Below are 20,057 nucleotides of genomic sequence, written 5' to 3' on the forward strand. Positions count from 1 at the left end.
CCTGCCAATGCAGGGGACACGGTACTGGTCTGGGAAGCCCTGGTCTGGGAAGATCCCACATGCCACGAAGCAACTGGGACCGTGAGCCACAACTACTGAGCCTGCGCGTCTGGAGCCTGTGCTCCGCAACAAGAGAGGCCGCGACAGTGAGAGGCCCGCACACCGTGATGAAGAGTGGCCCCTGCTCGCCACAACTAGAGAAAGCCCTCATACAGAAACGAAGGCCCAACACAGGCAAAAATAATAAATAAATAAATTAAATTAAAAAAAAAAAGTCAGTTGAGTATCTTTATGTTACTCCATTTTTTTCTGGCATAAAGCACTACTGTGAAAAACTATGATGGGAACCTGATTTTCTTTCCCTTACAAGTCATATGTTCCTTTCTTGTACTTGTACAAAAGCTTTTTTCTCTTTTTCTTTAAAGTCCATGAATTTAACTAGAACATGTCTTGATGTTGGTCATCTGAGTCAATATTCTTGGGTACATGGTATATTCTTTCAACATGGCTTCAATTTTTTTTTTTTAATTTCAGGAAAGGTTTCTTTAATTATAGTTTTAGTATTTGTTCTGTTATATTGCTTTAAACCTTTTTATCTTCTAAAATTTTCTCTTATTTCCACCTTCTATTTTTTTCTTATGACATCATTTGTTTTTGCCTTGCTACTACTTTAGGCTTCACTTCTGACGTGATTTTGCCATTTATGTCTAATTTTCTTTAGGTTCTGTCACCTTATTCCTGAGTTTTTGTAATTGATATATGTTGTTCTTTCATGTCTTATTTTCTTAGTGCCTTTAGCTCATTCTGAAATAGTAGGTTGTAGTTTTGGTCTGTTATGTGTGCATGTTTTTATTGCAAGCTTTTACTGTCTGTATGAATATTATTTTGTTCCCCTTTTCCCCCATAATAACTTTGTATACTATTTGACCTTGACACTTTTCTATCATTCATTTTTATGTAAACTTAATTTTCCTGAACTTTTGCAATGAGAAGGGGTTCAGGAAAGCTTTAACTTTACAAAGCTCCCTCTTCTGCTATTTTGGGGTAGTATTAAAAAATATGGTGGCTTGCCTGGTTTGTTTTCTAAGATTTCTTGACTCTGTAACCCTCCCTCACTTTTATCTTGACCTTCTTATCTCTCTTGTCTCCTTCCTGATAAAATTTTATTTCACTCCCAGCACTTTCTCCTTAGGGTGGGCTCTACCTTAGAATGGTACCTTGCCAAGTCAGTTTTGTGGGTTCACAGGAGTTAGACTGCTCCTGCCCTTTAAAACCCCCCAGTTACAGCTACTGCTATCTAATAGGCTTGTAGAGTCTTAGTGAATATTCTGGAGTTCTGCTCTCAGGTTCATCAGATGTTGCCCCATTTCTCCTTCTTCCTCTTGCACACATGCCAACACCAACTGGGTCTAGAGGTTATCGGTAGTCTGTCCCCACCAAATTGTATCTTGGGGTTCATGGGGATACCCTGTCATATGGTTTTGTTGTAATTGTTCTATGGATTTTAAATTTAGCTATCTAGTTTCTCTTTCTGTTTTCAAATGAGGATTCAGAGAAACCAAAAACTATGCTATGTCACCACTGCCACCATCTTCCCAGAACCCACCCCTCCATCCAGTCCCTTTCCCCAAGGACTAGCTTTTGAACTGCTGTGACTTAGGAACTACCATGTTTTAAGTACTGCTTGAGAGAGTAGCTGGTGATTTCTTTTTGAAAGACATCACTTTGATGAACCAAGTTTTAAACCTATTGTTAGTGTTCGTGTCATAAAATTGCCTTAAAGCCATTATTTTTGTTCAGTAACAAAATTCCTCAAGATGGAGAAAATCCAAGATCCTTACACCAAACCAAATTCTGTGCCAAAGAGTAGAGAGTAAAAAGATTACTGAACAGATTGTGCATTGTCAAGTTAGTCTGAATTTTTCAATTTAGAGATAAAGTGCCTGATGCATGGCAGGTACTCAAATATTTGAGTGAAGGATCCAGGAAATGCCTAAGTTAGTTGTCACCATTTTTATCCTCTTCTCTGGAAAGAAATGTTTTCCTAAATCTAATTCAACCCATGCTTCAAATAAATTAAAGACAAACCACCATTCTGGAATTTTTGGTAAGCTTTTCCTCATATACCAAACCTGACTGGAATCCAACAACAAAGAATCCTTTCCAGAAGTTTAACCCCATCTTCATGCTTACAGTACTTTTTAAAAATAATAAACCATAATTTAACAGACAGCATGATGGTGTTCACTGTATTATTTCCCTCCATGTTAATACAATGCTATCCATCTCAACTAACTCAATTAGCTGTACAAATTTCAAAAATGACTTTGTGTGTGTGTGTGTGGGTGTGTGTGTGTGTGTGTCAGAAGTGGGATTTGAACCCACGCCTCCATTCGGAGACAAAAATGACTTTTTTTCTGTAAAATATTAAAATGGGCAAAAGAGCTACCAAAACCATTAAATGTGACAAACACTAGACCCAAAGTCCAGTTTACCTAATAGACGACTGCTTACTATTTTTTTCCGCAGTTCTAATACCTAAACTACATTTCTGAAGTCTGCACATAAACGTTGCCCTGAGGTCATTATATACCGAATATTACTATTCCTAGTATTAGTGCTCTAACAATCTGTTTCTCTCTCCGTTCACCCCACGTCTCCTTCCTCCCTCATCTCCTTCCTCCCTCTCTCTCCCTTCTCTCTTTCACACACACACACATTCACACAATGAAGCTTCCAAATAACTGTCCCGGCCCCGTCCAAATGTATTTTTATTTCTTTTGGAACAGGGGATTGGTACGGTCCTTGGGGTAATAGAAAAAGAGTTACGAACTGTATCATAAATACGAACCATCAGCCACGTCAAAAAGTCTACGCGTTGGGGGTAGGGCGGGATGCAGCTCTAGATAAGGGAAAGTAAACAAGGGGATTCAACTGCGTTGGCCGATATTATTGTTTGTACGTAGGCCTGTTGCTCTGGCTGGGGATTGGGGGAAGGTCCTAGGAGGACAACCATCCCACCTCCAAAAAGAAAAACGAAACCTTTAGCTCCCTGGGGAGGAAAGGAAAGCACTCCCGAAAGCGCTCCTCCCCGGGACTTGATTGCGAAGTCGCGGCAGGCCCGGCCCGGGCAGAAGCTGTCAGAACAGCCGCATCCCCGCCGCTCTGCCCACAGGAGAGGGACTTGCGTCTTCGCCCCCACTCAGATCACCAGGGTGTCCTCAAACGTTCTGCTCCCCTCCCTTCGCCACTCAGCCAGCTGACGACGAGCAAGAAGGAGGCGGCGGAGAGCCCCGGTCCCAGGGTGGAGAAAGGGCCGCCGAGCCCCGGGTCCTCCGCCTTCTGGGCCTCTGACCCCTTGCTTACCCACCTGATGCTCCTTCACCACTTCGCTGAGGCAGGGATACCGCTCCGAGATCCATCGATAAAACTTAGGGACTCCCATTTCGACCGTCAGTACTAACTCAAGTCAGGGCCAAAACGAAACCAAACGCCCCGCCGGGGCCTACGCTGCCGCCTCCGGCCGTCGCTCCGCAGATGACAACACACTGCCCGGCCAACCATAGAGAGCGGCCGCCGGGCCTAGAGCGGCCGGCTTCGAGACTGCATCTCCGGGGCGGGGCTCTAGCCCCGGCCCGAACTCGTTGCCGCGGAGCTGCCTGGTTACATTTAAGAGCGCCAGGCGTTTTTGAACGCGTGTGTGAAATTCAGTTCTGAAAATGTCAGTTGACAGACCTGAGCGCTGTTAAGTGGATTTGGAAGGGGGTGAAAACCTCACGAGACGACTGGAAGAGTCCTGGCTGCTTCCGTGTTATGGGATTACTAATCTCTGTTTTTCAACACAGATTTGGAAAGGTCTGATGATTTATTTGGTTTAGTTTGCTTTGTGAGCGGAAATTTTTTCTTTCAGGGTACAACAAAAATTTCTCTTAAAAACGTTCTTTTCCAAATTATTTGCGTAAAATGATTTCCTAACTCCCCTCCACCCAGCTTCCTCCTTAACTCTTAACATTAGGCCTTCGATAGGAAAGTATACGTTTAGTTTTCACATTTATACCTCTTGGGTTATATTTTCCCCCATCACACTTCAACTGTACAAAAAGGCAGAATTTTGTAAGGTAAACTTAAGTGAAATTATCTGTTACAAAAAGATTATGTTTTCATTTATCTGTATGTAATAACCTCTTTGCTTTGGAATTATTTTAAATCTTCTGCAATAAAATGTACCCCCAAATTTAACGTTAAAATTTTTTAGATTATAAAACCTCATGAAATTTTAAGTAATGCTGTTTCCCCCAACCACTGGATTCTGCATTCTGGTACACTTAGTATGGCAGCATCTTTAAAATTACAGAATGTTTATATAGTTTTCATATTCATGTTAATTGGCTAATTTTTTTTCCCTATCACATTTTCAACAAATACAAAAAGAGTATTACTAAGTGAACTTAATGATGTGCTATTTATGTTTACATCTCTCTTACTAGAAAGTTCCCAGAGGGAAGGGGATCCGTGCTTTGTCTACAGTATTTATTCAATATGATTTTTTGTTCAAATGAATCCTTATGTTAGTACTTAAAATCAACGAAAGTTGTAAAATGAAATTAGGCTGGCTTTTTTCTCGCAAATACATCTTTTTAAGAGCATAAGAACATATGATATTCCATTTCTCCAGTTATACACAGTATATGTTAAGAAAGCAGTTTATTTAACAACATATATTATTTTAAATATTGTTAACAATCAGGGAGAAATATCAGTTACTGTGAGAACATAAACATATGTTGTACTTTGGAATTGAATAGATACAACCACAGATTAATGATCCAAGTGCATTAATTTTAGATTATTAACATATTCTTTGAAGTAACTCCATTTCACATATATGGGGTCCAACCAAGGTACATCTGGCATAGCAAGTTTTCATCAGTTGCTTCTTGTATAAGGTAATGCACATGTCCTTCAATAGATAATGGCAGTCCTGTCACTCTATTTCGGGTCTTGATTACACCTTGTAGTCTCTGCTCAATGTCAAGAACATGGGTTTTGGCCTAAAAAGAAATTGAAAATCATAAGGACTAAGGACCCAATGACATGTAGATGTTTCTAATTTGGAATTACTGCCTTTCTTTTATCTAACAAATATTAATGCCATTTTACTGATCATTACCCCTTTTGTAAGAGCAAATGCAGACAAAGGAGAGAAGCAATGAAACAAATACAATAACTTGAGATACTGATCTCGAGGCTTGCAATGTTGATCTAACATCAACTGGACATTTTTCAGGACTCTGAAATACAAGGGAATCTCTTCCATGTTAGGAGTCTAGAAAAATAATAATATAAAAAAATCTACTCTGAAAAGTGTTTAGGACTTAAACATTTGAATATTAGTATTCTAATAACAGCAACAATACTCTAATGCCTAATGTTTAGATTATGTTATATGCAAATGGGAGTTCTAAGTGAGCTACTTGGAATTCTACATATTTTTCTCAATCAAGAAAGCATATCAGAATGCAAAAGTGAGAATGATGTAATTAGAAAAACAATCCTCAAATCTATTCTAACTTATTTAAAATAACTATCTGGAAAATTTGAGGATTCGACTAATATAGTCAGCTCTCTGCAGCCAATGATTCAACCAACCACGGACTGAAAATATTCAGGGGAAAAAAATTCCATAAAGTTCCAAAAAGGAAAACTTCAACTTGCTATGCACCAGCAACTATTTACATAGCATTTACACTGTATTTGCAACTATTTACATGGTATTTACATTGTACTAGCTATTATAAGTAATCTAGAGATGACTTAAAGTATATGGGATGATATACACAGGTTATATACAAATCCTACAGCATCTTATATACGGGAGTTGAGCATTCCAGGATTTTCGTATCCACAGGGGGGTCCTGGAACCTATCCCCCATGGAAATCAAGGGGCAAGGGACTACTATGTTAGTAAAGTTCTACATATTGAAGCTGAGACCTGCTGCTCTATAAATTCAGGCAATTTGTGTTCAAGTTTTTCCCACTCTATATCATAACTGTGATTTGTTTATGGTTAAACAAGCATGTGTTGAACTCTGTTTTTACTATACTAATGATAAGAATGTTAACATTAGTAATGACAATAACGAAAACTTATGGCATTGTCATACTAGACAGAGAACTAAATTTCAGAGTATGCAATGGTCAGTCACTGACAGTATTTAGAATTAGTTCCCATTTGTAGAGATATACAATATCAGTTCGTATCAAGCTACACCTTCTACTAACCTTTTCATTGACAACTTCCCCTGTTTCATTCAGTGGTGCTTTGGAATGCCCTTTCACTGGTTTACTCCATTCCACAAGAGGATCATGTAGAAAAGTCTTTAGGACACTAAAATGGAAACAAATATTATGGTAATAATACAATGTTATCTTTGTAAAAAGAACTCTCATTAAAGTCAACACTTAGGTGAAGGATAACTACTGAAGGATGAGAAACTAATGGTAATACTCTTACAAAACACATTACTACCATTTCAGAAAATGCTATGCTTCCTCCTTCAGAGAACTTGCTTTGCCTACGTCTAACTATCCAACGTATTCTACCATAATGCCTGGTAGACAGGTTTTAAATAAAAAAGTGAATAAGTGAGCTTTAAATGTCCTTTCGAAAAACTACTTCCCACAGCTAACATCATATTTAATGGTAAAAGACTGGCTTCTTCACCCCTAAGATTAGGAACAAGACAAGGATGTAGATGTCTCACCATGGCTATTTGACATTGATCTAGCTAGGGCAATTAGGCAAGAAAAAGAAAAGGCACTGAGATTAGATTAGAAAAAGTAAAACTATCCCTATCTACAGGTGACCTGTTGTTGTAGAGAGAAAATCTTAAGGTATCTGCAAAAATAACTATGACAACTAACAAATGAGTTCATTAAGGTTGCAGGATACAAGATCAATATAAAAATTTAGTTATATTTCTATACACTAGCAATGAACAATCCAAACATGAAATTAAGAAAAAAATTCCATTTAGAAATACTTACGAACACATTTTAAAAAAGTTAAATACAAGATTTACAAACGAAAAATTATAAAACATTGAAAGAAATTGAAGAAGACTTAAATAAATGGAAAGATATCCTATGTTCATGGATCAAAAGACTTAAGATGGCAATACTCCCTAAATTGATTTACAGATTCAATGCCATTCCTATCAAAATCCAGGCTGGCCTTTGCAGAAATTGGCAAGATGATCTTAAAATGCATATGGAAATGCAAGAGACTCATAACAGTCAAATAGTCTTGAAAAAGAAAAAAAAAGTCAGAGGATTCACACTTGCTGACTTCAAAACATACTACAAAGCTATAGTAATCAGGAGAATGTGCTATTGGCATAAGGTTAGACATACAGATCAATGGAATAAAACTGAGTATCTAGAAATACACCCTTACATGTATGGTCAATTGATTTTCAACAGAAATGTCAAGACAATTAAATAGAGAAAAATAATCTCTTCAAAAATGGTGCTGGCAAAAACAGAAATACAGATCAATGGAACAGGGTAGAAAGCCCAGAGATAAACCCACGCATATATGGTCACCTTATTTTTGATAAAGGAGGCAAGAATATACAATGGAAAAAAGACAGCCTCTTCAATAAGTGGTGCTGGGAAAACTGGACAGCTACATGTAAAAGAACAGTCCCTAACACCATACACAAAAATAAACTCAAAATGGGTTAAAGTCCTAAATGTAAGGCCAGACACTATCAAACTCTTAGAGGAAAACATAGGCAGAACACTCTATGACATAAATCACAGCAAGATCCTTTCTGACCCACCTCCTAGAGAAATGGAAATAAAAACAAAAATAAACAAATGGGATCTAATGAAACTTAAAAGCTTTTGCACAGCAAAGGAAACCATAAACAAGACAAAAAGACAACCCTCAGAATGGGAGAAAATATTTGCAAACGAAGCAACTGGCCAAGGATTAATCTCCAAAATTTACAAGCAGCTCATGCAGCTCAATATCAAAAAAACAAACAACCCAATCCAAAAATGGGCAGAAGACCTAAATATACATTTCTCCAAAGAAGATATACAGATTGCCAACAAACACGTGAAAGAATGCTCAACATCATTAATCGTTAGAGAAATGCAAATCAAAAGTACAATGAGATATCATCTCACACCAGTCAGAATGGCCATCATCAAAAAATCTACAAATGATAAATGATGGAGAGGGTGTGGAGAAAAGGGAACCCTCTTGCATTGTTGGTGGGAATGTAAACAGATACAGCCACTATGGAGAACAGTATGGAAGTTCCTTATAAAACTAAAAATAGAACTACCATACAACCCAGCAATACCACTACTGGGCATATACCCTGAGAAAACCATAATTCAAAAAGAGTCATGTACCATAATGTTCATTGCAGCAGTATTTACAATAGCCAGGACATGGAAGGAACCTAAGTGTCCATCGACAGGTGAATGGATAAAGAAGATGTGGCACATATATACAATGGAATATTACTCAGGCATAAAAGGAAACAAAATTGAGTTATTTGCAGTGAGGTGGATGGACCTAGAGACTGTCATACAGAGTGAAGTAAGTCAGAAAGGGAAAAACAAATATCGTATGCTAACACATATACATGGAATCTAAAAAAAAATGTTCTGAAGAAACTAGGGACAGGACAGGAATAAAGATGCAGATGTAGAGAATGGGCTTGAGGATAAGGGGGGGGGAGGGTAATCTGGGATGAAGTGAGAGCGTGGCATGGACATATATACACTACCAAATGTAAAATAGACAGCTAGTGGGAAGCAGCTGCATAGCACAGGGAGATCAGCTTGGTGCTTTGTGTCCACCTAGAGGGGTGGGATAGGGAGGGTCGGAGGGAGACGCCAGAGGAAGGAGAAATGGGGATAAATGTATATGTATAGCTGATTCACTTTGTTATACAGCAGAAACTAACACACCATTGTAAAGCAATTATACTCCAATAAAGATGTTAAAAAAACCAAATAATCCAATTAAAAAAAACGGGCAAAGGATGTAAATAGACATTCGTCCAAAGAAGTTATGCGAGTGACCAATAAACATGTAAAGATGCTCAACATAACTGGTCATTAGGGAAATGCAAATTAAAACACAATTAGATACAATTTCATACCCAGCAAGATGGATAAAATAATATAGATAGACAATAACAAGTTTTGGTAAGGATGTGGAGAAATTGGAACACTTAGACATTGCTAGTGGGACTATAACATATTACATCTGCTTTGGAAAACAGTTTGAAAGTTCCTCAAAATGTTAAGCTTAGAGTTAACATATCCAGAATCCTACTCATAGGTATAACCAAGAGAACTGAAAACATATATCCACATAAAACCTGTACACAGATGTTCACAGCTACACTATTCACAATAGCCAAAACAATCCCAAATGTCCATTAATTGATGAATGGATAAACAAAAGCTGGTATATCCATATAATAGAATATTATTTGACAATAAAAAAGAATGAAGTACTGATACATGCTAGAGCATAGATAAACCTTAAAAACATCATGCTACTGAAAGAAGACAGACACTAAAGGCCAAATGTTGTATAATTCTACTTATATATGAAATATCCAGAATAGGCAAATCTATAGAGACAGAAAGGTTCATGGTTGCTAGGAGATGGTGGGGAGTAGAGTTAGGGAGTGACTGCTAATTTCTTTTGGAGGTGATGAAAATGTTTCATAATTAGATAGCAGCGATGGTCACACAATCTTGTGAATATACTAAAACCACCGTAGTATGTATATTAAAAGACCAAATTTTGGACTTCCCTGGTAATGTAGTGGTTAAGAATCCGCCTGCCAATGCAGGGGACACGGGTTTGAGCCCTGGTCTGGGAAGATCCCACATGCCATGGAGCAACTCAGCCCATGCACCACAACTACTGAGCCTGTGCTCTAGAGCCTGCGAGCCACAACTACTGAGCCTGCATGCTACAACTACTGAAGCCCGTGTGCCTAGAGCCTGTGCTCCACAACAAAGAGAAGCCACTACAATGAGAAGCCCACGCACTGCAAGGAAGAGTAGCCCCCACTTGCCGTAACTAGAGAAAGCAGCAATGAAAACCCAATGCAGCCAAAAATAAATTAAGAAAAAAAAAGACTAAATTTTATGGTATGTAAAATATATCTTAATAAAAGCTATTATTAAAAACCATCTACTTCAGGGCTTCCCTGGTGGCGCAGTGGTTGAGAGCCCGCCTGCCGATGCAGGGGAAGGGTTCGTGCCCCGGTCTGGGAAGATCCCACATGCCGCGGAGCGGCTGGGCCCGTGAGCCATGGCCGTTGAGCCTGCGCGTCCGGAGCCTGTGCTCCGCAACAGGAGAGGCCACAACAGTGAGAGGCCCACATGCCGAAAAAAAGAAAAAAAAAAAAAAAAAAAAAAACCCCAAAACATCTACTTCAACCAGTATAAAGTAGCTCTATATAAAGAAAACAACTTAGAAACCAATAATCACATTCAAAGTTACTACTGTTTACAAAATATAGATGATTACCTCATTAAAGGTTCTCTCTGATCTCGCATCAGCCTCATTGTAACTTCACAAGCTCTTCGAAAAAGACCTTCTGTTCCCATAGGACCCATTCCATTAACCATATTATGAGTCATGCGAAATGGAACAATTTCTGGGACCTCAAAGGTTTCTCCCTTAAAACAATGCATTTTATTAAAAAGTAAAGATGCTGGAATTTAAAAATCTTTATGCAAAAAATTAAAAGCTTTTAGGAGAGAGCAAACATACCCTCAAAATATTTGTATGTGCAACTTATGTTAGAGGCCTACATCCTGAAGGAGCCATATGACTCTACCTTTGCTTTTGAGGAGCTGAAACACAACTCCTTGGGTAAGATCTAGAGGATGGATGGATTCATCTTTTACTGAATTACTAAAGTAATTATAGAGAATTATAGAGCAATATTTATGCATTCAATATTTAGCCTTATATTAACTCCCTTAATATCCTTCTTGAATGGTATAAAGTACAAACAAAATACTCTCATAATTTTCTTCTTTTCTTTAAGACTTTCACTTTAAAACAGGACGGGAAAAGAAATAGCCAAGTGTTAGATGCTCACAATCCCTGAGACAGGAAATGTAACATGTAATATAATGAAGTCCAGTTCATTTATTTTCTTCCATTCTCTAACACCTGCCTTTCCTAGGGCTTTTTCATCCCTCCAATCAGTTTCCCTAAATTCCTCTCTTGTATGAATCCCCTATACCAGTGGTTTATCTTTGATTTGTTTTCAGTTGGGTCTGTGACCTTTCTTGGTTTCCTGTGATAGCAGACGGCAACCCATAGAGAACTAAGGATGAAGGAAAAAATGGGTTTAATAATTAGTCTGCCTTTCAGGATCATGACATGGGAAAACTGGAGGGGGTCCTTAAGGAGAGCTGAATGACCTCAATTTATTCCCAGACCCCAGCTGGACCTACACAATCTGAATTTCCTGTGATGTTTCCTAGGTACCTGCATTAAAAAAAAAAAAAAATTCTTACATGCTGCTGCCAGGTTTGGAGGCAATCACATTAAACTACTCTGTCTCTCTAAAACTGAGTCTCAGTAAAATGAACTGTTCATATATTATATAAACACCCCATGTTCATATAACCAAGAACCAATAAGTCAGAACTTGGATCTATGCTTTTGGACTTCAAGTTCAGTGCTAGTTTTCCTATATGACTCTTCTGAGTTCTCTCCAACCTAAGTTGCTTTACTGAGGGCTATGGGATCCACTGATCAAAACCAGTCAACAAACTCTCAATGTGACTCAACTGTGACTACAGCTGCTACTAACAGGTATGTCTAGGAAGAACAGTTGTTGTGGAAAGGAAATTAGGAGAAAACATACAATTAACTACAGTGAGTCACATCATATACCTTATTGAAGAGACAATTGAAATCCACATGTACACATTCACCAGTCAAAGAATCAAAGAGAATGTTTTCACCATGACGGTCTCCAAGGCCCAGGATATAACCAACCATTGACATAACGGCAGTGGAACGGCAGTATGCTGATCTGCTGCTGTACCTAAAGGAAACACAATGCCTATCAAGTATGCTTGTATCATATGGGGCCACATACATCTAAAATATTTTTTAAAAAATCTAACCGTAACAATGTATTATATTTTTGGTAACTTACCATGATGTAGGATCAGGGAATGTTCTCAGAAACCACTCATGAAAAACAGGAGGATGCCTGGGCAGGAGAAATTCTTGGAATACTTTGAGTTTTTCAGACAAAGCTGCCGATTTTGGTAGCATACACTGGCGAAGTTCCTTCCCTGTCATATAAACTCCTGCAAGGTAGAGTGATTTCCATTAATCACACAAGCCAAATGAGAAAAGGGGCAATGTATTTTTTTTTGGTGAAAATAGGACAGGAAATATCTACTTTTATTCAAAAGCAAGAATAAATGGAAACATTTCAATTATGCATAGGTAAACTTTCTTCTGATACTATATGAAAATAATAAACACATTATCTTCACTTAATACTCATCTAGAGTGAGGCCTCTTGTTGATGATAATCAGTGCCAAGTAAGACCACACATACCAGAAGATACCACTCAGAATAAATCCAATGTGAATAGTGCCCCTGCATGTAAAAATGCTACAGCCCTCACTAAATTTACAGTGATCTCTCTGTTAATCAGCAGGCAGTATGGGTCCACACTGAATCATTACTAAGAAACCTACAATGGTGCTCTGAAATAATTTACTCTGTGTGAAGGCTAGCCTATAAGATTCACAGGATACGTGATTTTAAAACTAATCTTGTACAATTCAAATCATAAGTGGAAGCAGAAGAAATTTTCCTTCTGATGTATTTGTGAGTTCACATTATATGGTTGACATGACTCCAGTCTATAAAGTGCCTTTTAGGCCCACCTTCGTTTGGTGCTTTTTGGACCCAAGGTTCAGCTAAAATTTCCATAGACAAGTTTTGAGATTAGAGATTTTTAGCCTCAAATGTTGCACAGTTCAACTATGTTCATGATAGGATGGAAAAAATATATATATTTTTAAAAATCCAATAGCAATAACTAACACTTATATAATATTTCATCTTTAAATAAAATAGTCAATAGCAAGTTCCTTGAAATCAGATTCAAGTGTGCTTGAACTTCAGCTCTACAACATATTAGTAACTTGGATTAAGTTACTTCACTGTCCAAAAATAGTGATAATTAGGCTTGTTAATAATAAAAAAATGATATATACAAAATACTTAGCATAATACCCATAATAATTTATCAATATTACTTAATGCTATGGGTTGATTGTATCCGTCAAAAAAATAACCCTTGTACCTGTGAATGTGACCTTATTTGAAAATAAGGTCTTTGCCCATGTAATCAGGTTAAGACGAGGTCATTACGGTGAGCCCTTAATATAGTATGACTGATATTTTTATAAGAGAAAACAGGGACATACAGACTTAGGGAGAATGCTGTGTGATGACAGAGGCAGAGAATGGAGTGAAGCATCTACAGCCAAGGAATGTCAAAGATTGCTGGCAACACCAGAAACTTACAGAAAGGCATAGAAAGGATTCTCCCCTTTGGCCTTGAGAGATATTGTGGCCCTACTGACACAGTGATTTTAGACTCCTTGTCTCCACAACTGTGAGAGAGTAAATTTCTGTTGTTTGTGAACAGTTTGTGATCATGTGTTATGGCAGTCCTAGGGAACTAATATTTTTTACTTTACTCTAGTAACTTGATCTATTTGTTTTTAATGTATTGCATCATAAACATTTTTTTTATCATAAACATTTTTAAAACTTTTTATTTTGAAATAATTTTAGTCTTACAAAAAATTGCAAAAAATATACAGATTTCCCATATATTCATCACCCAGATTTTGTCAGTGTTCATCTCTTTCATAACAGAATACAATTACCTAAACCAAGAAATTATTTTTTCATAGTATTATTAACTAACTTTCAGACTTTATTCAACTGTCCCACTAACATCCTTTTTCTGGGTCAGGATCCAATTCAGGATCCCTTACTGCATTCAGTTGTCATGTCTCCTTAATGTCCTCGAATCTGGGAAATTTCTGTTTTTGTCTTCCATTACCATGAAATTTTTAAGGAGTTTTGACCTGTTATATTTTTGTTTCTTCATTGTAAAGTTACTACTTTTTCCCCTTTGTAATTAGTAAGTATCTGGTGGAGAGATACTTTGAGACTCTGCAAATAACCTATTTTCCATCATACTTTTGCCAACGAATTTCAGCAGTCATTGCTAATCACTGTCTGCAACAATTATTACTGTGATATTTACTAACTGGCAATTTTCTGTTTTCATCATCTCTTCTACATTAATTCATTGTAATTCTACTCTAAGGAAGAACTTGTTCCTACCTTCCTACTTATTTATTTATTAATTCAAGTATTTGTTTACATAAGTGTGGACTCCTGTCTATTTTATTCCATGAGTTATAATCTAATACTATTATTATTTATTTTGGTGCTCAAGTTATCCCAGGTTTGGCCAGTGGGAGACTCTAACTCTAATCTAACACTTTCGGTTTCATTCTAGCTTTCCCTTTCTTTTTCTTTCTCTAATATGAAAAACTAGCTCTCATTAGCCACAATGTACTTACTTATTTGCTGAAGTCTAGTTTACACAAAAGTAGTTTCAGAATTGCTAACCAGTAACTCCTAGAAAAACACATTTTCATATACATTTTTGTAAGCTACCTCAAATTCTTTTGGGATAAAGATAGAGAAAGAATTAAAACGCAAGGAAGGAAAGAAGAAATCACTTAACAACTTCTGTATGTATCAATAGTACCAAGAAATTTTACTATGGCTTATACCCCCAAAATGTACAATGATAATAACCATTATACCTATATTATATGTTAGCAGCTATTATACCCATATTACATACTTATATTGTAAGAATTAATTTTAGTACCCTTTTCCTTATACAGTTTGGTCAGAATAGGTCTCAAGCCAGCAGTGTTGTTAACCCATTCAATAATCCCACATTCATCATTCAGTGGAATAACTGCATATGTTCTAATATGAAGTTCTCTTCTACGAGACTCAGCATCTTTTCTTAAGCACTAAAAAAAAAAAACACACATAAACTTAAAAGTTAAAAATTTCTAAATGTTATATCAAACCTATCTAAAGATTGTTCATTTCATAGCAAAATAATGTCCATAAAAGCTTATTATGTAGTATAGATGAATAATTCTTCAGAAAGGTAGAGCAGGAAACTACTGGGACAATATCCTTAATTTATTTCCAAATCATTAAAAATGCCTTGGGTAAGTTCTTTTAATTATTCAGTACTAATGTGACAACAATACTGGGTTCAAAAATGTTATAGTTATATATTTAACAATGACAAAATACTCTTTAAAAATTGCTTCTAAGATATTACTGAAATAGTAAGTCCTTGGGCGCAGGGAATGCTGTTTAATTTTATCTAAAACAATGCATGAACAGAAAAGTATGAGTCTTATGATATCCCCAAAACATATATCTTATTCTTACAGTTTAATATTATAGCTTCATTTGAAAAATGATCTCCTAGCAGAAGAAAGCTTTACACATCTCATCTGATTAATCCTGAAATATACTAGGTAAGGATAAACAGTATTTTGTTTAATTCTGGAAATGTATGAAATAAACAAACTAAGCACACATCTATAATTGTAACCTGTCAAATTTTAAAGCACAATCACTGACCAAAAATACATTTTAAACTTTAGGAATAGATAGCCTACATAAATGTCAGCCAAATAGTATGGCATGAGAATCACATGTAAAGATCAGTATATGGCCTCCTAGACCAACGTAATGAGACGAGTTTTTCACAATCAGGCTATTTTATTTGACCATGTTAATGTGGGGGAAAGGTAATGAAACAACTTAATTGGTAACAAGGCTGATTAAGATAAATTTATAAATTAAAGCCAGGCCACTTGATACTCCCAACTAGAAAAACACTCTGGGAGCTTTGGGAATTAAGTTACCAATTTACCAAACAACATTTTAAATAAAAATATTCTTTCCCTTAATACCTATGAAATGGGTTTTTATTGTGGTATTAATTTTTAAATTACTTTTGGTTAAACTAAGCACAAACCATAATTCTCCTTTTTAAAAAATGAACTCATCTGCTGCTATTTATTTTCTATGTTAAAGGTCCATAACTTTTTCCTGTTAATAAAAGAGGTACCAGTAAAATGCAGGAAGGGGATAGAGAGGCAGAACAAAGAGCTTATAGGAAAACAATAAAGTTTTCACAGTATGGTTTAATTTTTTACCAATGGAAAAACAGATGCTATGCACTTATAAATATCTGGCTAGAGAATAATTCAAAACCCCTAAGACTATACATTTATAATAACCCTTTAGTGAGATTTCTCATATCATCTCTGAGATAGAAATCAAGCACTTACCAACAGAACTGAAAAAAATACTAATGATCACCTCTAAAAAGTGTGTTGGTAAAAACAGAACCTAACATTTTTTTTTCTGGCATCAAAATATAAAACATAAATAAATCTGATAGAAAAAGTATATTATAGATAATTTAAACATTAAATAGAAAATATTTTCCTTTGTTAATATGTCTTATACATTTTTCTCAATATAACAAAAAGTATCTTATTTTTTAAAAATTAAGTGAAACCAGCAATTCCACTTCAGGGCACATATCCAAAAGATTGAAAGCAGGGACTTGAACAGTTATCTGTACACTTATCTTCATAGCAGCAATATTCACAATAGCCAAAAAGTGGAAGCAACCCACATATCCACTGATGGGTGAATGGATAAACAAAATTGGTATACACATGCAACTGTCTATCATCCAACCTTGTAAAGGAAAGAAATTCTGATGTGCTATAACATGGATGAACCTTGAAGACATAATGCTAAGTGAAGAAAGCCAGTAAAATACGAATACTGTATGACTCCACTTATACAAGGTATCTAGAGTAGTCAAATTCATAGAGACAGAAAGTAGAATGGTGGTTACCAGAGCCTGGGGGGAAGGGGAATAGGGAGTTACTGTTTAACAGATATACAGTTTCAGTTTGAGAAGATGAAAAAGTTCTGGAGAGGGATGGTTGCACAACAGTGTGAATGTACTTAATGCCACTGAATTGAACTGAACACTTAAAAAGGTTAAGATGATAAATTTTATGTTATGTATATTTTATCCCAATAAAACAAATTAAGTGAAAATGAAAAAGGCAGTGTACTTCATTTCCTCTTTTTAAGAGAGATCTATTTGCCCATATCTCATTGATAGTAATTATGGCAATTCTAAAATAAAAGCAAACTATATCCAAACCTTATTAATCAAGGAATTGAATTCCATTAGTCTACAATCCTTTCTCAAGTCATCTTTTGGCTTACACATCATAATGTAGAACTTCCCATCAGATCCTTTTAAAGAGATCTTCTTTGGTTTCTGAAGAGAAGCAAGAATTTCTACCTAAAAGATGATGAGTTATATATAAATAAAGGTCAAAATTCTTTGTTTAAACTTCTATGTGTATTATAAATATTGTGTTACCTAACACAATAAAAAGGAAAATATAATAACCTATATTATGTAGCAAATTTATTATTTTAATAATTTATCTTAATTATGATCTATGAAAAGAATGGTTGGACATAAATAGAGACACATTTTCACCCATTAGAAATGGCTATTGAAGTAAAAGGATTACTCTGTCTGGGGCTTCCCTGGTGGCACAGTGGTTTAGAATCCTCCTGCCAATGCAAGGGACACAGGTTCGATCCCTGGCCTGGGAAAATTCCACATGCCATGGAGCAACTAAGCCCGTGCGCCACAAATACTGAGCCTGCGCTCTAGAGCCCATGTGCCACAAGTATTGAAGCCCGCGCGCCAAGAGCCCGTGCTCTGCAACAAGAGAAGCCACGACAATGAGAAGCCCGCGCACCTCAACAAAGACCCAACACAGCCAAAAATAAAAACAAACAAATAAATAAATAAATTTATAAAAAAAAAATCAGGATTACTCTGTCAGCAGTGTAAGTAAATACATACACATTCAAATTTAGGCAGCCTCTTAAAGCAGCCGTAATGTTTAAAAGATTTTTGAAACATTTTCTTAGGACTTTTCTGCAGAACCTAAGATGGTTTTTAAATTTCTTTAATGGTAAGAAATGTTTATCAATGGAAAGTAATTTTATTTTTGACAAAAGAAATGCCTCCAAAATCATGTCCAACTAAAGATGTAAGTAAATAAGTTGAATAATATTAAGTTAAAAACAAAGCATGACTATAAGTAACGAGAATAATTTTATTATGTGGCTTATTAATTGGTCTGAAGCAGTTAAACAAATGTTTTGAGCCACAGAAGTACTGGAATAAATACAGAGTTTTCAAAAGTATTTACTCAGAAGTGCTCTGGTACCATTTCTTTAAGATAGTAACAACAGCAACAAAAAAAGAATCAAGCTCTTCCTAGCTGAAATTCACTTCCTCCCAAAATACAAATTACAAACAAAAATTGTATTTCGTTCTCTTTCTGTTCCCCATTTTTAGGACAAAGATGAATATGGAAAAATCAAATTATGGAAAAAATAAAGATTTTAGTCATATTAAAACAATATGAACATCTGAAAAAATCAAAATACTAGGTTGAACATGAGATTTTTATTACTTAATTTTGTCCCATCACTATATAGTTTTACTTTTCTGTATTTCCAATCATTTTTTCTTTGCAAATAAAATCCACTTAGTCTCTGAGAAAAACACTTTTAAACTTAATCTGACATTTCAACTTAATTTTAAAAGCATAGTTACAGTTATATAAAATTGCAGTTTACCGTATCATCAAAGCCTGCAATATAGGCCCAATGCCCAGGAAATGGCTCATGGTTAGCATGGGCACCCGGAACTGATGGAAGAGTGGGTATCATGACTGATTGTAAAGGAATGAGGATTTCACTAAATGTTGCTTCTTCTACCAGCTTTTTAAGCATTTTAAAATGAGTGCTCATGCTCAGCGTGGAACTACTTCCATCCACCTGGGGGGGAAAAATAGTACATTTTAATTTCTCTGTTTACCTTGAATTATAGAATGCTTACTTTTACTCGAAACAAAAATTTCACTTCTATAATAGCTTAATTACAATGGCTCAGCAGTCTGTACTTTTCTAATTTTTAAAAATACATCACCTCATTTAAACCTCTCTGTACTCTTTTACTTATCAATAAATAGTACCTACATTATACGATGTTTAATGACTAAGGTGGGTAATAGCGGCCTACAATTTGTTATCACACATTACAAATTCCAAAGAGCTCTGTAAATCAAACTTTTTTTTTTTGTACCAAATCTCATTTGGCAGCAAAAAGATATCTGAACGTCTCACTTACTACAAAGATTAATATGTTTCACTGAAGAAATAGTTATGTATCTGATTACAGGATACTCTACCAGATTACCCCTAGTGATGATACTTAATAAAAAGTATATGTACTGCATTACCTTTAAAAATCTAAAAATCCTGAATTTCTAAATGTAGTTGGCCACAAAGGTTTCACATAGAGAACTGGAAGTTTGTACAAGTAAAGCACTTAGAAAAGTGCCAGTGTTTAATAAATGTTGGCCATTATCATAACACTATCTTTCATAATGTCAAGAGTGTCAGGGGACAAACAGGATTAATGCAGATAGCAAAAACAGATTACTCTTTCAAGATGTTTATTGGAAGGGAAGGTGAGAAATAGGGTAGTCTCTACCTTCTCAACTGTAAATAGATGATAGAGTAAATATTTGTAAGGGGAAGTCAAGTTATTTACCTTATAGAGTCTGTCCCTCCTTATAATTACCCCTACCCCCACTTTTACCCTTCCTACACATTCTTAAGGAGTTTTTCCCCTCCAATTCCTTGGGTAGAATACTAGTTCATTCCTATAAGCATGTCTATACTCTAGTCATAAACCTACTGAAAAAA

General features: G+C 36.0%; 2 protein-coding genes across 5 annotated transcripts in view; both read right to left on the reverse strand.

Moving 5' to 3' along the window:
* XRN1 (5'-3' exoribonuclease 1) overlaps positions 1-4,337 on the reverse strand; it is a 101,936-nt gene extending 97,599 nt beyond the window's left edge. The window contains exon 1 of one of the 2 annotated variants that reach the window (XM_027091648.1): positions 3,371-4,337. In XM_027091648.1, the coding sequence (XP_026947449.1) occupies positions 3,371-3,445 (75 nt within the window). In that variant the 5' untranslated portion in view covers positions 3,446-4,337. The remainder of the gene's footprint in view (positions 1-3,370) is intronic. The other variant, XM_027091649.1, reaches the window with a different exon arrangement.
* A 352-nt stretch (positions 4,338-4,689) lies between these two features.
* The window catches only part of ATR (ATR checkpoint kinase), a 102,609-nt gene continuing 87,241 nt past the window's right edge, over positions 4,690-20,057 (reverse strand). The window contains exons 41-48 of one of the 3 annotated variants that reach the window (XM_027091643.1): positions 18,924-19,124; positions 17,416-17,559; positions 15,019-15,169; positions 12,231-12,387; positions 11,963-12,116; positions 10,577-10,728; positions 6,283-6,388; positions 4,690-5,051 (exon numbers count right to left, since the gene is read on the reverse strand). In XM_027091643.1, the coding sequence (XP_026947444.1) occupies positions 4,878-5,051; positions 6,283-6,388; positions 10,577-10,728; positions 11,963-12,116; positions 12,231-12,387; positions 15,019-15,169; positions 17,416-17,559; positions 18,924-19,124 (1,239 nt within the window). In that variant the 3' untranslated portion in view covers positions 4,690-4,877. The remainder of the gene's footprint in view (positions 5,052-6,282; positions 6,389-10,576; positions 10,729-11,962; positions 12,117-12,230; positions 12,388-15,018; positions 15,170-17,415; positions 17,560-18,923; positions 19,125-20,057) is intronic. The other 2 variants (XM_027091644.1, XM_027091645.1) reach the window with 2 other exon arrangements.

Source organism: Aethalodelphis obliquidens, unplaced genomic scaffold, assembly GCF_003676395.1.
Source record: "Aethalodelphis obliquidens isolate GAN/ISIS:26980383/991018 unplaced genomic scaffold, ASM367639v1 scaffold72, whole genome shotgun sequence".
Taxonomy (NCBI): domain Eukaryota; kingdom Metazoa; phylum Chordata; class Mammalia; order Artiodactyla; family Delphinidae; genus Aethalodelphis; species Aethalodelphis obliquidens.